The sequence below is a fragment of the Marmota monax genome, unplaced genomic scaffold, assembly GCF_021218885.2.
Source record: "Marmota monax isolate L192 unplaced genomic scaffold, Marmota_monax_Labrador192_F-V1.1 WCK01_AAM20220418_F8-fsc00014, whole genome shotgun sequence".
NCBI classification, from domain to species: Eukaryota; Metazoa; Chordata; class Mammalia; order Rodentia; family Sciuridae; genus Marmota; species Marmota monax.
Genome location: NW_026695222.1, coordinates 7691035 through 7704317, shown reverse-complemented (window position 1 = coordinate 7704317; position 13283 = coordinate 7691035). Strand labels below are relative to the sequence as shown.

The window sequence follows — 13283 nt, the reverse complement described above, 5'->3', positions numbered from 1 at the left end:
CTCTCTAATCCTGATTTCTTGGAAGGCCAGATGAGCGGCTTAGTTATAGCTTAATGATGGGAACTTAAACATGAGTTGACTCCATTTAAATTTTTAGCCTTGTCTGTTAGGGCTTAATAAAGGAGCTTAGTCCAAAATAATGGCCTCCTGTAATTTTTATTAACACTCTCTTGAGAGGTTGGCTCTGCCTTTTGGAACTCCAGAAACATTTGGCTGGCTGTGCTCCTGAGAAATTCATTGATTTCTGCTAGAAACTGCAAGAACTTATTGATAATGAGTATTTATAAGAGATGCTATCAGTAGACAGTAGGTCATTGCTTCTCTCAGAGAAAAGAGAGTAGCAAGAGCAGTGCCTTTGATGACTTAGGAAGACTATGCTTCATGCGCAGGTCTCTATCTTCAAGTACTTGGTGAGATAGTTTTTATTACCTCCATTTTATAGAACAGGAAGGAACATCTGAAGCCATGGGAGCTGCCCACTCCAAGTACCACTGCAGACATGAGGTTAGCACTTTGCCTCTCTCCCGAGTCTATATGGCCATCCACAACAAAGGAGGGAGCCAATTTAAGATAATAAGCCCATGGGAAGGAAGAGCTGTCTTCGTGTTTATTTTCTACATCAATCAGCATGGGGCATGTAAGATTCATAATTACACATTTCTCCTCATTTATCCTTTTATTAGTGATTTTCCCCTCTGTTGGCTTTTAAGCAAGCCACTTTAGCAATGAGACAATCTGACATTGGGAGTTTTATAGCACACACGAGTGATGCTTCTAAAACTCACAGAGAGCTGGGCTTGGTTGTGAATGCCTGTAATCCCAGCAGCTCAGGAGGCTGAGGCAGGAGGATCACAAGTTCAAGACCAAGCTCAGCAACTGGTTGAAGACCAAAGCAGCTTAGTCAGACTCTGTCTTAAAATAAAAAATAAAAAGGGCTGGAGATGTGGTTCACTGGTTAAAGCACCTCTGGGTTCAATCCCTAGTACTGTCCCCATCCCACAAAAATCCTCACAAAGAAGGGGTTGGGGATTTAACCAGTGACAGAGTGCTTGTCTAGCATGTGCAAGACCCTGGATTTGGTCCTCAGGCCTGAAAACATACACACACACACACACACACAGAATTTGGGTCACAGATATTCAGAACAGGGTTATCTGATATATCTTTTTTTTTTTTCCCTGAAGTATTAGGAACCCAGATCCTTGTGCATGGAAAAAAATGCTTCTACCCACTGAGGTACATCACCAGACCTACTGTATCTATTTTAATAATATTTTTAAAAATTCATGAGTTCAGTATTGTCTGACTCAATTGTTCTTCAATTAAAACTTACTTTTATTTTAGTTTTTGGTACTGGGGATTGAACCACCACTGAGCCACATTTTCAATTTTTTTAAAAATTTTTCCTTTTGAGACAGGGTCTCTCTAAGTTGCTGAAAGTTTTGCCAATTTCTGGGGCTGGCCTTGAATTTACCATCCTCCTCTCTCAGCCTCCCAAGTCTCTGGGATTACAGGTTTGTGCCATCACACCTGACTCAAACTTACTTTTAAATTATTTGCTAAAGCTATCAACTTCAGGTTCTTGCAGGTGCCTGAAATCTGTGAATTTCTCACCGTATCAACTTTCCATCACAGTGACAAAATACATGAGATAATCAGCTTATAAGGAGGAAAGGTTTATTTTGGATCATGGGTTTCAGAGGTTTCAGTCCATGGTTGCTTGGCCCTGTTGCTTTTGGGTCTGTGGTGGTACTGTATATCATGGCAGAAGCACATGGCAGAAAAGTTCTGTTAACCTTATAGTAGCCTAGGAAACAAAGAGAGAAGAAGGGTCAGAGTTCCAATGTCTCTTTCAAGGGTACACCCACCCAATGACCTAACTTCCTTCCACTAAGCCCCACCTCCTAAAAATTACCTCTCTCTCTCTCTCTCTCTCTCTCTCTCTCTCTATATATATATATATATATATATATATATATTTGTCACACATCTGTCTTTATTGTGAGCAGCAGATGGGACACTTCTAGCAATAGTTAAAACATTGATCTACATGGGGCTGGGGTTGTGGCTCAGCAGTAGAGCGCTTGCCTAGCATGCGTGAGGTACTGGGTTCCATCCCCGGCACCACTTAAAAGTAAAAACAAATAAAATAAAGGTATTGTGGCCATCTACAACTAAAGAAATATTTGAAAAAATTAATTTACAAAAACAGGGATTTAGGCGAAGCTACCTGGTGGGTGCCTTGGAGAGTTCATATATAGATGCTGACCCAGAGCAGAAGGAAGAGAACTCCATTGCCCTTGAAGGTTGAGGCCATCAAGGAGATGAGGAGCTCTTTGTAGCTATCCCACGTGTACTTGGTGGAGGTAATACCATAAATGAGGAGCCAGGTGGTAAAGAACATGCCAATAGCCAGTAGCACCATGGTCAGATGAGGGGGAAGAGAGTGTTACTGCTGGTTATCGGTGACAAGTCCTGCTTCCTCAAACATGTTGAAGTCTGAACATTAGAGAAGCATGCCCGAGGCAAGCATATAAAGCAGGGTTTATTTAAAAAGGGGTAACATAGACTTCTCCCGGGAGGGAGAAGGGGGCCGTAGCTGGTATCCTGGTATCCCAAGAAGCGAGGTGTTCTGCCCTTTTTCTATGTCCTAGGCTTCCTTTGTTCTCCTGCCCTCTTCTCTTTATCTTTCTCCCTCCTGCATAAGTGACTAGGCCCAGGAATGCTCAGTGGGGTGTCCAAAAGGTGGGAAACAGGTGGGCTGAAGGGGGAAGGGCAGGATGGTGCAGCCCAGGACACATTAACAAACTTACAGCTCCCTGTAGGGAGCTGGGACAGGTTACCTTGGCAACAGGTTGGAGCAGGGAGAGATTCTTGATAGAGTGAAGGAAGGGCTCTGAAGGAATTAATACATGAGACAATCAGCTTATAAGGAGGAAAGGTTTATTTTGGATCATGGGTTTCAGAGGCACAGTCTCCAACTTATAGGACTCACTCAAAATTGGCCTCCTTGATCTGACCTGACTTGATTTACCTATCTATATTGACTGCCTTTCTAATTCTGGCTTCAAGAGCTGGGTTGACTGGTCTGGTATATCTGCTCATGGTTCCATTTTGCACACAGTAAGCCACTGCTTTGGCCCCACCCCCACCCAAGCCATCACTTCCCATTGGAATCAAATTCTTTATCATCTGAGCTTTTGGGGAACATTCAGGATCTAAACTGTAGCAGTAAATATCATTCTTTTTGGATAATAGAATCTTTACAGTTTATATCTCTCATCTAGTTTGGCTATTTATGAGTTCTGTCACAAGTTATTATAATCTCTGTGCCTCAGTTTCTTCATCTGTGCAACAATATAACAATAGTAGCATATCACAGCATTGTTATGAAGATTAAATAAGGAAATTCACATAATTAGTGCCCTTAGTACAGTTTAGAGCACTCTACCAAGATTAGCTATTATTAGCATTATTATAATTGTTTTGAATTACAAAAGTAACATAGGCTTATAGAAAAATACTCTAGCAAAATAAATATAGAACTTTTAAAGTTTTTTAAATTTTTTGGTACCGGGGATTGAACTTAGAGGCACTCAACAACTGAGTCACATCCCCAGCCCTATTTTGTATTTTATTTAGAGACAGGGTCTCACTGAGTTGCTTGCTTAGCGCCTTATCCTTGCTGAGGCTGACCTCGAACTTGCAATTCTCTTGTCTCAGCCTCCTGAACCACTGTGATTATAAGCATATACCAACACTGGAAAGCATTTATTGTTCCCTTTTTGCAGATGAGAAAATCAAGGCTCAGAGACAGGTTAAATGGCCTTAGTCATATAATTGGTTGGTAGGAGAGCAGAACTCAACCACTTGAATCCATATTGAGTCCACTCCTGACTCCACATTCAGGGCATTTGCTGCTTTGCTGTTGAGTGTAGACAGTTGAGGGTGGCTCTGGACTGGATCAGACATGTCTGCCCCTAATATAGTGAAATGTTGTGCTCTTTATTAAATGCTTGAATACTTGAGCTGCCAGGAAAGTCTTCTTCCTAGTACCATGGAATGTCCATCAAGTAGGATTTTAAAAGTCTTTACTATTTGCCTAGCATTGTGTTAGTATTGATTTTAGTTTTTACTGTTGAAGCTTTTTGTTCTTTGTAAATATACAAGAAGTTACTGACTGAAACATTATCCAAGTGCTGGGAATTTCTTGGGAAATAAAACCCACACTTCCTTGTAGACCTTCAAGTCTAGCTGGGGAAGCTCACAGTCTAGCTGACGGCTAGCCTGTCCTTTCCTTTCCCGCCCCCTGCCTCGGCCTTTCTTTCTTTCTTTCTTTCTTTTTTGGTACTATGGATTGAACTCAAGGGCATTCTATCACTGAGTTATTTCCCTGGTTCTTCGTTTTTTATTTTTTAATTTGGGACCGGATCTCAAAGTTAAGTTGATGAGAGGCTGGCCTCAAAATTGCAATCCTTTTCCCTCCATGTCTCCAGTAGCTGCGATTTCAGGCCTGTGCCACTGCACCCATCCATATTTTTCTTTTGATTGTCAGTTTATTAATTATGGCATTAGAGTACTGCATGATAGAACAAGTAATAAAATATCTTGAGGCTTATTAATTTTTTAACCCTTGAACTTTTTTTTAAGTATTTGTTTTTTAGTTGTAGTTGAACATAATAAATTTATTTTATCTTTTTATTTTTATGTGGTGCTGAGGATGGAACCCAGGGCCTCACAATGCTAGGGGAGCACTCTACTGCTGAGCCACAACCCAAGTCCCTAACCCTCAAACTTTTGCTGTTTCCTTTCTCATTTCTTAAAGTCAAGTTCTCAAGTAAAAGAACAATTAGATAGATCGAGGTTCATCATGACAAAGAGTGACAAGATAATTGCAAGTAACCTTACCCTATTTTGAAAAAGCTATTTTGGTTTTTCAACTAAAATGACTTCTTTATGCTGAAAAGAGATTTGTTTGAAGTAGCTGGCTTAGCTGATGGCAGAAAATCAACCGTGAAATATAAAGAGCTTCATAAAATTGTGACATAACTCACTTTTACAACCTTTATATAATCAATGACAAAAGAGCAGGGAATCCAAAATGATTTATAATTTACATTTGGAATGCAACAAACTCGATTTTGCTCTCTCTGCAGAGTTAATATTTTGTTTCCATAATTACTTCAATTAGTTTTCATTTTTTGTGTACTGAAATCAGTGAGAGAGGATGGTCAGAGGTGTGCTATATGGCAAGGAAAGTCACTCTAGACTAAGAAACATGTTCCCAGAAGCTCATCGGAAAGACAAGCCCCATTATGGAAAAACCACCAGAGAATACCTGAGAGTTCAGTTAGACACAGTTTTTTCCCTCCAGTACAGGTGACAATGGCAAAAAGGCTTCAAGGTTTGTTTCACTGTTAACAAGGTTATGAACAAATCATGTCTTTGAGAGTTCTGGGAAGGTATAATGGTTGAGTAGGGTGTGTATGGAAAATGCCTGGGTGAGATCTATTCATTCATCCACGCAACTGCAATTTCTGAGCAGTTATATGTGAGTCATTGAGCTGGGATTTGGAGTACAAGATAGACCTGATCTTTGCCCCTGAGACAGGTACAGTTTGGCAGGGAAAGTGGAAAGGGCAAAGGAATATAGAATAATCAGGATAAGTAGAGCAACATGGACAACTAACTCCTGTTTGACAAATCAGAGAAAGTTCCAGGAGGTAGAATTTTCTAAAGTTGAGATGTATGAAAAAGACCAAAGAAGAGAGGAATGTTTCTAAGGGAGGAAAGTTGTATGAGAGAAAGATAAGAGAGGGCAAACATGGAGTATTTAACCAGAAAACAACAACAAAATCCCCCAAACCCAGTCATTGTATAGGTGGAGGGTTGGGAGATAGTGATGGGAATATCTCCTGTGTATCTTCATGGCAGCTGGCATGTGGTTGGCCAAACCCCAGCCAGGGTTGTTTAAAAATATTCATCTTAAATTCAGGACTCCTAATTTGTGGGGTCTTATCCCAATTGTAGACATCTCTGGGAGGCTATGAGTATTTAGGATTAGCTCAAGAAGATACTAAAATAGAAAAATTGCTGTCACCCTTGTTAAAGTTTATGTAAGGCCTTTAATTTGGACTGGACTCTGTAGTGGGCCCCAGCAGGCCAAACTAAATCAGAACGGTATCACCTGTGCTAAGTCCCACATAAACCAACTTGAAAACTTGGAAGTCAATTTTCCCTAAACTGGAAGTTCTAGTCAGACTGTCAGGGTAATAAGGAAGTCTTCTGTTTTGTTTTGGTACTGGGGATTGAATCCAGGAACGCTTTGTCACTGAGCTATAGCCCCAGCTCATATAGATATATAAATTTATTTATTTATTTATTTATTGAGACATGGCCTCACTAAGTTGCTTAGGGCCTCCCTAGTTGCTGAAGCTGGCTTTGAACTTTTGATGTTCCTGCTTCAGCCTCTCCAGCTACTGGGGTTACTTGTGTGTACCACTTCACCGGGCTGTCTTGTTTTAGCCCAAAGATAAAAGTAACTCTGAACCCGACAATTCGTTTTTTGTTCTTTCTGCTTTCTTCAGTCCTTTTCTGTTTGTAAAGCCAACCTCCTCTGCTTAGCTCTTCAGAACACTGATTAGACTTTGTTGTCATTTTGTCTTTTACAGTCCCTTTTCTGATCTCTTTTGATATGGTCCTACAATTCTGGCAGTTGTGTCCAGCTGTCTGCATGAATTAATGTATTAAAATATTTTCCTACTCTTTATTTAACTTCTAGTTTAAAATTTTTTTAATAGTAAGAATTTAACTCTTTTTTTTTGGGGGGGGGGGGTGCGTGGGTACCGGGATTGAACTCAGGGGCACTCAAACACTGAGGCACATCCCCAGCCTTATTCTGTATTTTATTTGGAAAGAGAGTTTCACTGAGTTGCTTAGCGCATTGCTGTTGCTGAGGCTGCCAATCCTCCTATCTCTGCCTCTGGAGCTGAGGAATTTAACTTTTTAAAGACTTTAAATATTTTTTCCGTTCCCCTGGTATCTACCAAGCATACTTAAAAATAAGCGTCCTCTCCAAATCACCAAAGTGCTGTGATCTGCTTACCTCGGAAAATGCCCTCAGTTAAGATGGCCGCGCTCCCTTCTATTGCCCTCGTCTGCCCATAGGAAGGATGGTTCCAGTAACCTCCTTTCACGCCTCGGTTTTCCCGTAACAAAGATGGTGCCGCCACTTCCGGATCCGGGCTCTGGCTGTGGAGGGGCGGTGAGTGCAACTCGGGCCCCGCTGATTTCTTTTGCGCCACTTTTCTTCATCAAATTTGTTGCGCTTTGGGAAGGGCGCAGGAAAGGGGCCCAGCAGCCTCAGCCACGTGTTCGAGCATTCCAATTTCACAATTGGAAAGCTGTGACGATTTCCGTAGGCCATTACCATTTCTTCCCCGCCCCCTCGCTCCTGCGCCTCAAGGCTAGGCACTCTGTGGCTGCCTGGGCTTTGGGAGTTCCCGAAATGTACAGGCCTCCGGGATGGATGATTTTCGGTTCTTCTGATTAAAAAAAAAAAAAAAAAAGGTTTTCTTAAGAAATTTCACATACTGTAAAATTTGCTCACTTACAGTGTAAGATTAATTGGGTTTTGTGCGTTTACAGCCTTTTGCAGCCATTATTACAAGCTACTTTTAGAATAATTTCATCACTCCAAAAACTCTGTATCCGCAGGACTATAGTGCATTTCTGCACCCAGCAGCATCATTCTTCATTTACCATTAACCCCCAGAGCTAGGCAATTACTGGTGTACTTTATACTTTTCTAATTAATATAAGTGGAATCATATATGTGAGTACGTATGTTTTCAAAGCTTGTCCGTGTAGCTTGTATCAAAACTAAATTTCTTTATTGCTCAACTATATTCCATTGTATGCACATATCATTTTTTCTGTTAATCATTTGATGGATGTCTGGGTAACATTTGGGGGCCATAATGAAGTTGCTATAACATCTGTGAAAAGTTCTTATGTGGATATATGTTTTTCTCTGGAGCACATACCTAGGCATTCGCCAGATCAAAGTGTAAGTCTATGTTTAACCTCTTGAGGAACTGCTAACCTGTTTTTCACATTGTGTCATCTATTGCCGATAAGTGTATGGTTTCACTCTTGATCTTGCAGTTCTGTTCCATTGATCTGTATGTCTGTCCTGCTAGTGCTACACACCCTTGACTAATATATATTTTTAGTAAGTTTCGAAATCAGAAAATATGAGTCTTCCAACTTTGTTTTTCCTTTTCAAGATTGTTTTGGCTATTCTGAATTCCTTGCATTTTCATATGAATTTTCGAACAATTTTGTCAATGTTTGCAAAATAGCCAGCTGGAATATTGATAGAAGTTGTGCTGATTTTTAGGTCAGTTGGGTAATATTAAAATATTAAGTCTTTTGATCTTTAAATATTAAGTGTTCTGGTCCATGAACATGGTATGTCTTTCCCTTTCTTCAGTTATTTAATTTCTTTCAACATTTAAAATATAGGTTTTAATGTATGTGCCTTACACTTATTTAATATGTTTCTATTTTTTCTTTTTATACTAATTTAATATGTTTTTATTTTTTCTTTTCATACTATTATAAGTGGAAATGTGCTCTTTTCAGATGTTTATTGCTAATGTATATAAATGCAAATGATTTTTCTATATTGATCTTGTATCCTGTAACTTTATTTAATTCTAGTTTTTTTAAAAAGCAGATTCCTTAGGGTTTTCTATACATAAGATTATGTCTTTTACTGATAAGAGTTTTGCTGCTCACTTTGCAATCTGAATGCCTTATATTTTATTTTTTTTTGTTTGATTGTCCAGGTTTAAGCTTCTAGTTCTCTGTTGAATAGAAATGATGAGAGCAGACACCCTTATCATGTTCTTGCTCTTAGAGGGACACAATTTAGTCTTTTACCATAAAGTAGTATGTTAGCTATGTGTTTTCAAGAACATCATTTATAAGGCTGAGGGGGTTCCCTTCTATGCCTAGTTTTTTGAGGGCTTTGATAAGGAAAGAGTGTTTGACTTTGTTGAAAGTTTGTGTGTGTGTGTTGGTTTTATACCTTATTCTTCGAATATAGTGTATTACATTGATTTTCAGATATGAAAACAATTTTGAGTTTCTAGGATTCCACTTAGTTGTGGAATAAATAAATAAATAATCCTTTCTATTTTTTTTTTTCTTTTGAGGTGGTGATTATTAAATCCAGGGCCTTGTGCCTGCTAAGTACAACTCAACCACTGAATTATACCCCCAGCCCCCAGAGTGTAATCCTTTTTATATTTTGCTAGATTTGGTTTGCTAGTATTCTATGGAGAATTTTTGTGCTGTTGTTCATAATATCAGTTGGTAGTTTTCTTTTTTTTTTAATTTTTATTTTTTTATTAGTTGCTCGAGACAATACAATGATCTTGACATATCATACATTTGATTCAAATGGCGTATGAATTCTCATTGGTAGTTTTCTTATGATGTCTTTTTTTCTACTTTTGATGTCAGTGTAATTCTGAATGCATAGAGCCCTTGACTATATCATTGTAATCCCAGCTACTTGGGATGCTGAGGTAGGAGAATCTCCATTTCTAGGCCAGTCTGGGCAACTCAGCAAAACTCTTTTTTTTTTTTTTAGAGAGAGAGAGAGAGAGAGAGAGAGAGAGAGAGAGAGAATTTTAATATTTATTTTTTAGTTTTCAGCAGACACAACATCTTTGTATGTGGTGCTGAGGATCGAACCCGGGCTGCACGCATGCCAGGAGAGCGCGCTACCGCTTGAGCCACATCCCCAGCCCTCAGCAAAACTCTTGACTCAAAAAATGAAGAAGGCTGGGTGTCTCTCAGTGGTAAAGGACCCTGGGTTCAAACCCCAATATTGAGGGGGAGGGGAAGAGAAAATATTCCCTCTTTTGGTCTTATTTATTTATTTATTCATTCAGTACTTGGAATTGAACCCAGGGGCACTATACAACTGTGCTATATCCCCATCCCTAATCTTTTTCTTGAAACAGGGTCTCCCTAAGTTGCCTAGGCTGGCCCTTGAATTTATGATCCTGCTGCCTAGGCTCCCAAGTTGCTGGAATTACAGTCCTGTGGCACTATTCCTGGCTCTCTTCCAGTTTTTAGAAGCATAATACAGGAGAGGAAGATGCACTCCTGATAGAAGGAGGGCAAGTGTAGGGGGAAGAAGCAGGATGTATGGGAGAACCTGAAGGAAAGCCATTATGCCTGAAGCAGGGAAGGAGAAGGGGACCGACATGCAAGGAGGATTGTGCTAGAGAGAAATTTACTCATGGTCATTACTGTCCCAGAGGAGGAAAGGAAAGGAGAGAGCTTTGGAGAATAGGAACAGGCAACAAGGTGGGAGAACAACCAAGAGAGAGACTTTGAACTTGCCATTCTCCTGCCTCAGCTTCCTGAGTTGCTGGTATTACAGATGTGTGCTACCACATCCAACAACAACTTTATATATATATATATATATATATATATACACACACACACACACACACACACATACATACACACACACACACTTTTATACCTTAACTATGCCTGGGGGCATAGTTCAGAGGTAGAGTGCTTGCCTAGCTGTGTGAGGCTCTGGGTTCACTTTCAGCACTACAAAAGAAAAATAAAATTTTCAAGGAATTCCCAAACAACATTTTCCAAATTTGCTAATTGTCTACATTTGCTCTATTTACTTTATCTTTCTCCCTCCCTTCCCCCCATATATGATAATAACAATAAAGTATTATTATTATCACACATAATATAGTCGCATTTGTTAACTTTCTCTTTCCCCATATGTATCTATATTTATATATGTATCTATCTATATATGTATCTATCAGTATATATATATGTGTATATATCTTTCTATCTATATATGTATATGTAGGTATATAACTAACTAACTAACTATATATATATATATATATATATATATATATATAGAGAGAGAGAGAGAGAGAGAGAAGATTAACAAATATGACCATATTATCTATGATAATAATACTTTAAATGAGCAAACTGAGGAGAAGTTGCCACAGGTGACACAGTTAAATAGTGACAAAGAGGGCTTGAGCCTGACTCTTAAACTCCAGGGATGTTTAGGATCTTTCAGTTTGTGTTTCATTCAGCTAAGAGTGAGCATTTGAAAATTCAAATTTGTGGGCTGGAGATGTGGCTCAAGCGGTAGCTCACTCGCCTGGCATGTGTGTGGCCCAGGTTTGATCCTCAGCACCACACAAACAAAGATGTTGTGTCTGCCAAAAACTAAAAATAATAATAATAATAATAATAATAAAAATTCTCTCTCTCTCAAAAATAAATAAAATAAAATTAAATTAAATTTAAAAAAAAGAAAATTCAAATTGATCATATTACATGCCAGCTCAAATTCCATTATTTTAAGATTCAATGAAAATATCTATTAAAATAAGATGGATTAATGAATGAATAGAGTTGAAAAGATGGGTAGTTATGAAATAAATTATAATAAAATATGAGGGAATTTAGGTGGTTGCTTTGTGGTGGTTGTTCATTGTATAATTCTTTCTACTTTGTGTGCATGTGTGTTCCTGGGGATTGAAATACTCAGGGTCTTGTTGCTAAGCAAATACTCTACCACTGAGTCATATCCCCATCCCTTCCCACTATTCTTTAAGTTTGAAAATTTTCATGCAAAATATTAGGAGTGGCCGTATGAGGTGGCATAGGCTGTAATCCTAGTGGCTCAGAAAGCTGAAACAGGAGGATCACGAGTTCAAGACAGCTTCAGCAATTTAGGGAGACCCTAAGCAATTTAGCTTAGGACCTGTCTCAAAATGATAAAAAGGGCTAGGGATGTGATTCAGCGGTTAAGTGCCCCTGGGTTCAATTCCCAGTACCAACACCAACACCAACAAAATAATGGTGGGGATGTAGCTCAGTGGAAGGCATCCTTGGGTTCCCCAGTACCTAAAAATATTGGGAGGGAAGTGACTTAATTGAAAAAAAATGTAAGTCAAGTTAAAACACTTCTTGTATGTGGACCTTATGGACTTGTGTTTGTAGGTTGTAAGAATCTATAAAGTAATAGAATAGTGGCTGCTTTCTTCTGGTAAATAGGCTTTTATGTAATTAGGGACTTCTTATGCCCCACTCCAGGACAAAGTAGACTTTTAGTATTGAAAAATAATATTTATTTAGATTGTGTAATTAGGGAAGTTTTTTTTTTTTTTTTTTTTTTTTTTCATGGTACTGGGTATTGAACCCAGAGGCTCTTAACCACTGAGCCACATCCCCGGCCTTTTTTTTTTTTTTTTTTTTAATATATTTTATTTAGAGACAGGGTCTCACTGAGTTGCCTAGGGCCTCACTAAGTTGCTGAGGCTGGCTTTGAACTCAAGATCCTCCTGCCTTGCTGGGATTACAGGTGGGTGCCACTGTGCCTGGTGGGAAGTTTTAAGAGTGAAAGATAAGTATTCCTGCTGGGAGAAGTTGAACCATATCAAAAGATTTGGGTGAGAAAGGGCTGAGCTGGGGATTAGCTCAATGGTAGAACATTTGCCTAGCATGTGCAAGGCCCTGGATTTGATACCCAGCCCTGGGGGGAAAAAGTTTTGGTCCAAGGATAATCATTGTATCCTTCTTGTTATCAGGCTGTTTCAGATTACAGGAAGGGGCTTATCTGTCTCACTGCTTGCTTTTTCCTGTACATATACACTGCTTCCCAAACAATATATTTAGAAAAAGAAGATGCACAGATACTTTTTTTGCATTTAAAAGTATTTACCTTTCAGCAGACTTTTCCTCCTCTTTTGGGGGGCCAGTGCCAGTTTGTTTTTATTTGGCTTTTTCGGCGGTGGGGGGTGGGTACCAAGTATTGAATCAGAGGCACTTAATCACTGAACCACATCCCCAGCCCTATTTTGTGTTTTATTTAGAGACTGGGTCTCACTGAGCAGCTTAGTGCTTCACTGTTGCTGAGGCTAGATCTGAATTTGCGATCCTCCTGTCTCAGCCTCCCTGAACTGCTGGGATTACAAGTGGTTATATTATATATATTATATGCCACTGTGCTTGGCTATATTTGGCTTTTAATGTAAGCGTTTCTAAAAGCAAAGAATAGATATCACTGTGCTAATTGTTGCAGAAAGGATTCCTTTTCTTTCTCTTTACTTTTTGGCTCAGGGGTGCTTTACCACCAAGCTACTTTTATTTTTACTTTGAGATAGGGTCTTGCTAAATTGGGAAGGATTTTGCTAAATTGC

The 13283-nt window shown here is 39.2% G+C and overlaps 2 protein-coding genes across 5 annotated transcripts in view; one reads left to right on the top strand and one right to left on the bottom strand.

Annotated features, from left to right (window-relative positions):
* Positions 1 to 2251: 2251 nt before the first annotated feature.
* On the bottom strand, positions 2252 to 3114 carry LOC124085718 (transmembrane protein 258-like). Its single transcript, XM_046433623.1, has 2 exons — positions 3069 to 3114; positions 2252 to 2439 (listed from the first exon to the last, which is right to left on the bottom strand). Exons 1-2 carry the CDS (start codon positions 3103 to 3105, stop codon positions 2252 to 2254), a joined length of 225 nt encoding a protein of 74 aa, XP_046289579.1. The 5' UTR covers positions 3106 to 3114.
* Positions 3115 to 7194: 4080 nt separating this feature from the next.
* Shld1 (shieldin complex subunit 1) overlaps positions 7195 to 13283 on the top strand; it is a 91201-nt gene continuing 85112 nt past the window's right edge. Inside the window, exon 1 of one of the 4 annotated variants that reach the window (XM_046433621.2) lies at positions 7195 to 7264. Coding sequence is in view for 1 of the 4 variants with exons in the window: in XM_046433620.2 (XP_046289576.1) it covers positions 8013 to 8068 (56 nt within the window). In the remaining 3 variants the exon portion in view is untranslated. Of the gene's footprint in view, positions 7265 to 7511; positions 8069 to 9722; positions 9873 to 12422; positions 12446 to 13283 lie in introns of those variants that run through there. The other 3 variants (XM_046433620.2, XM_046433622.2, XM_058575383.1) reach the window with 3 other exon arrangements.

What these genes read in the sequence shown, in the direction of transcription:
- LOC124085718 (XM_046433623.1), bottom strand. Translation starts at nt 3,105, where the DNA reads ATGAGCAGATATACCAGACCAGTCAACCCAGCTCTTG. An exon ending in ACCAGTCAACCCAGCTCTTG is followed by an intron (nt 2,440 to 3,068) that starts AAGCCAGAATTA and finishes AACACTCTCTTC; the next exon opens with CCCCTCATCTGACCATGGTG.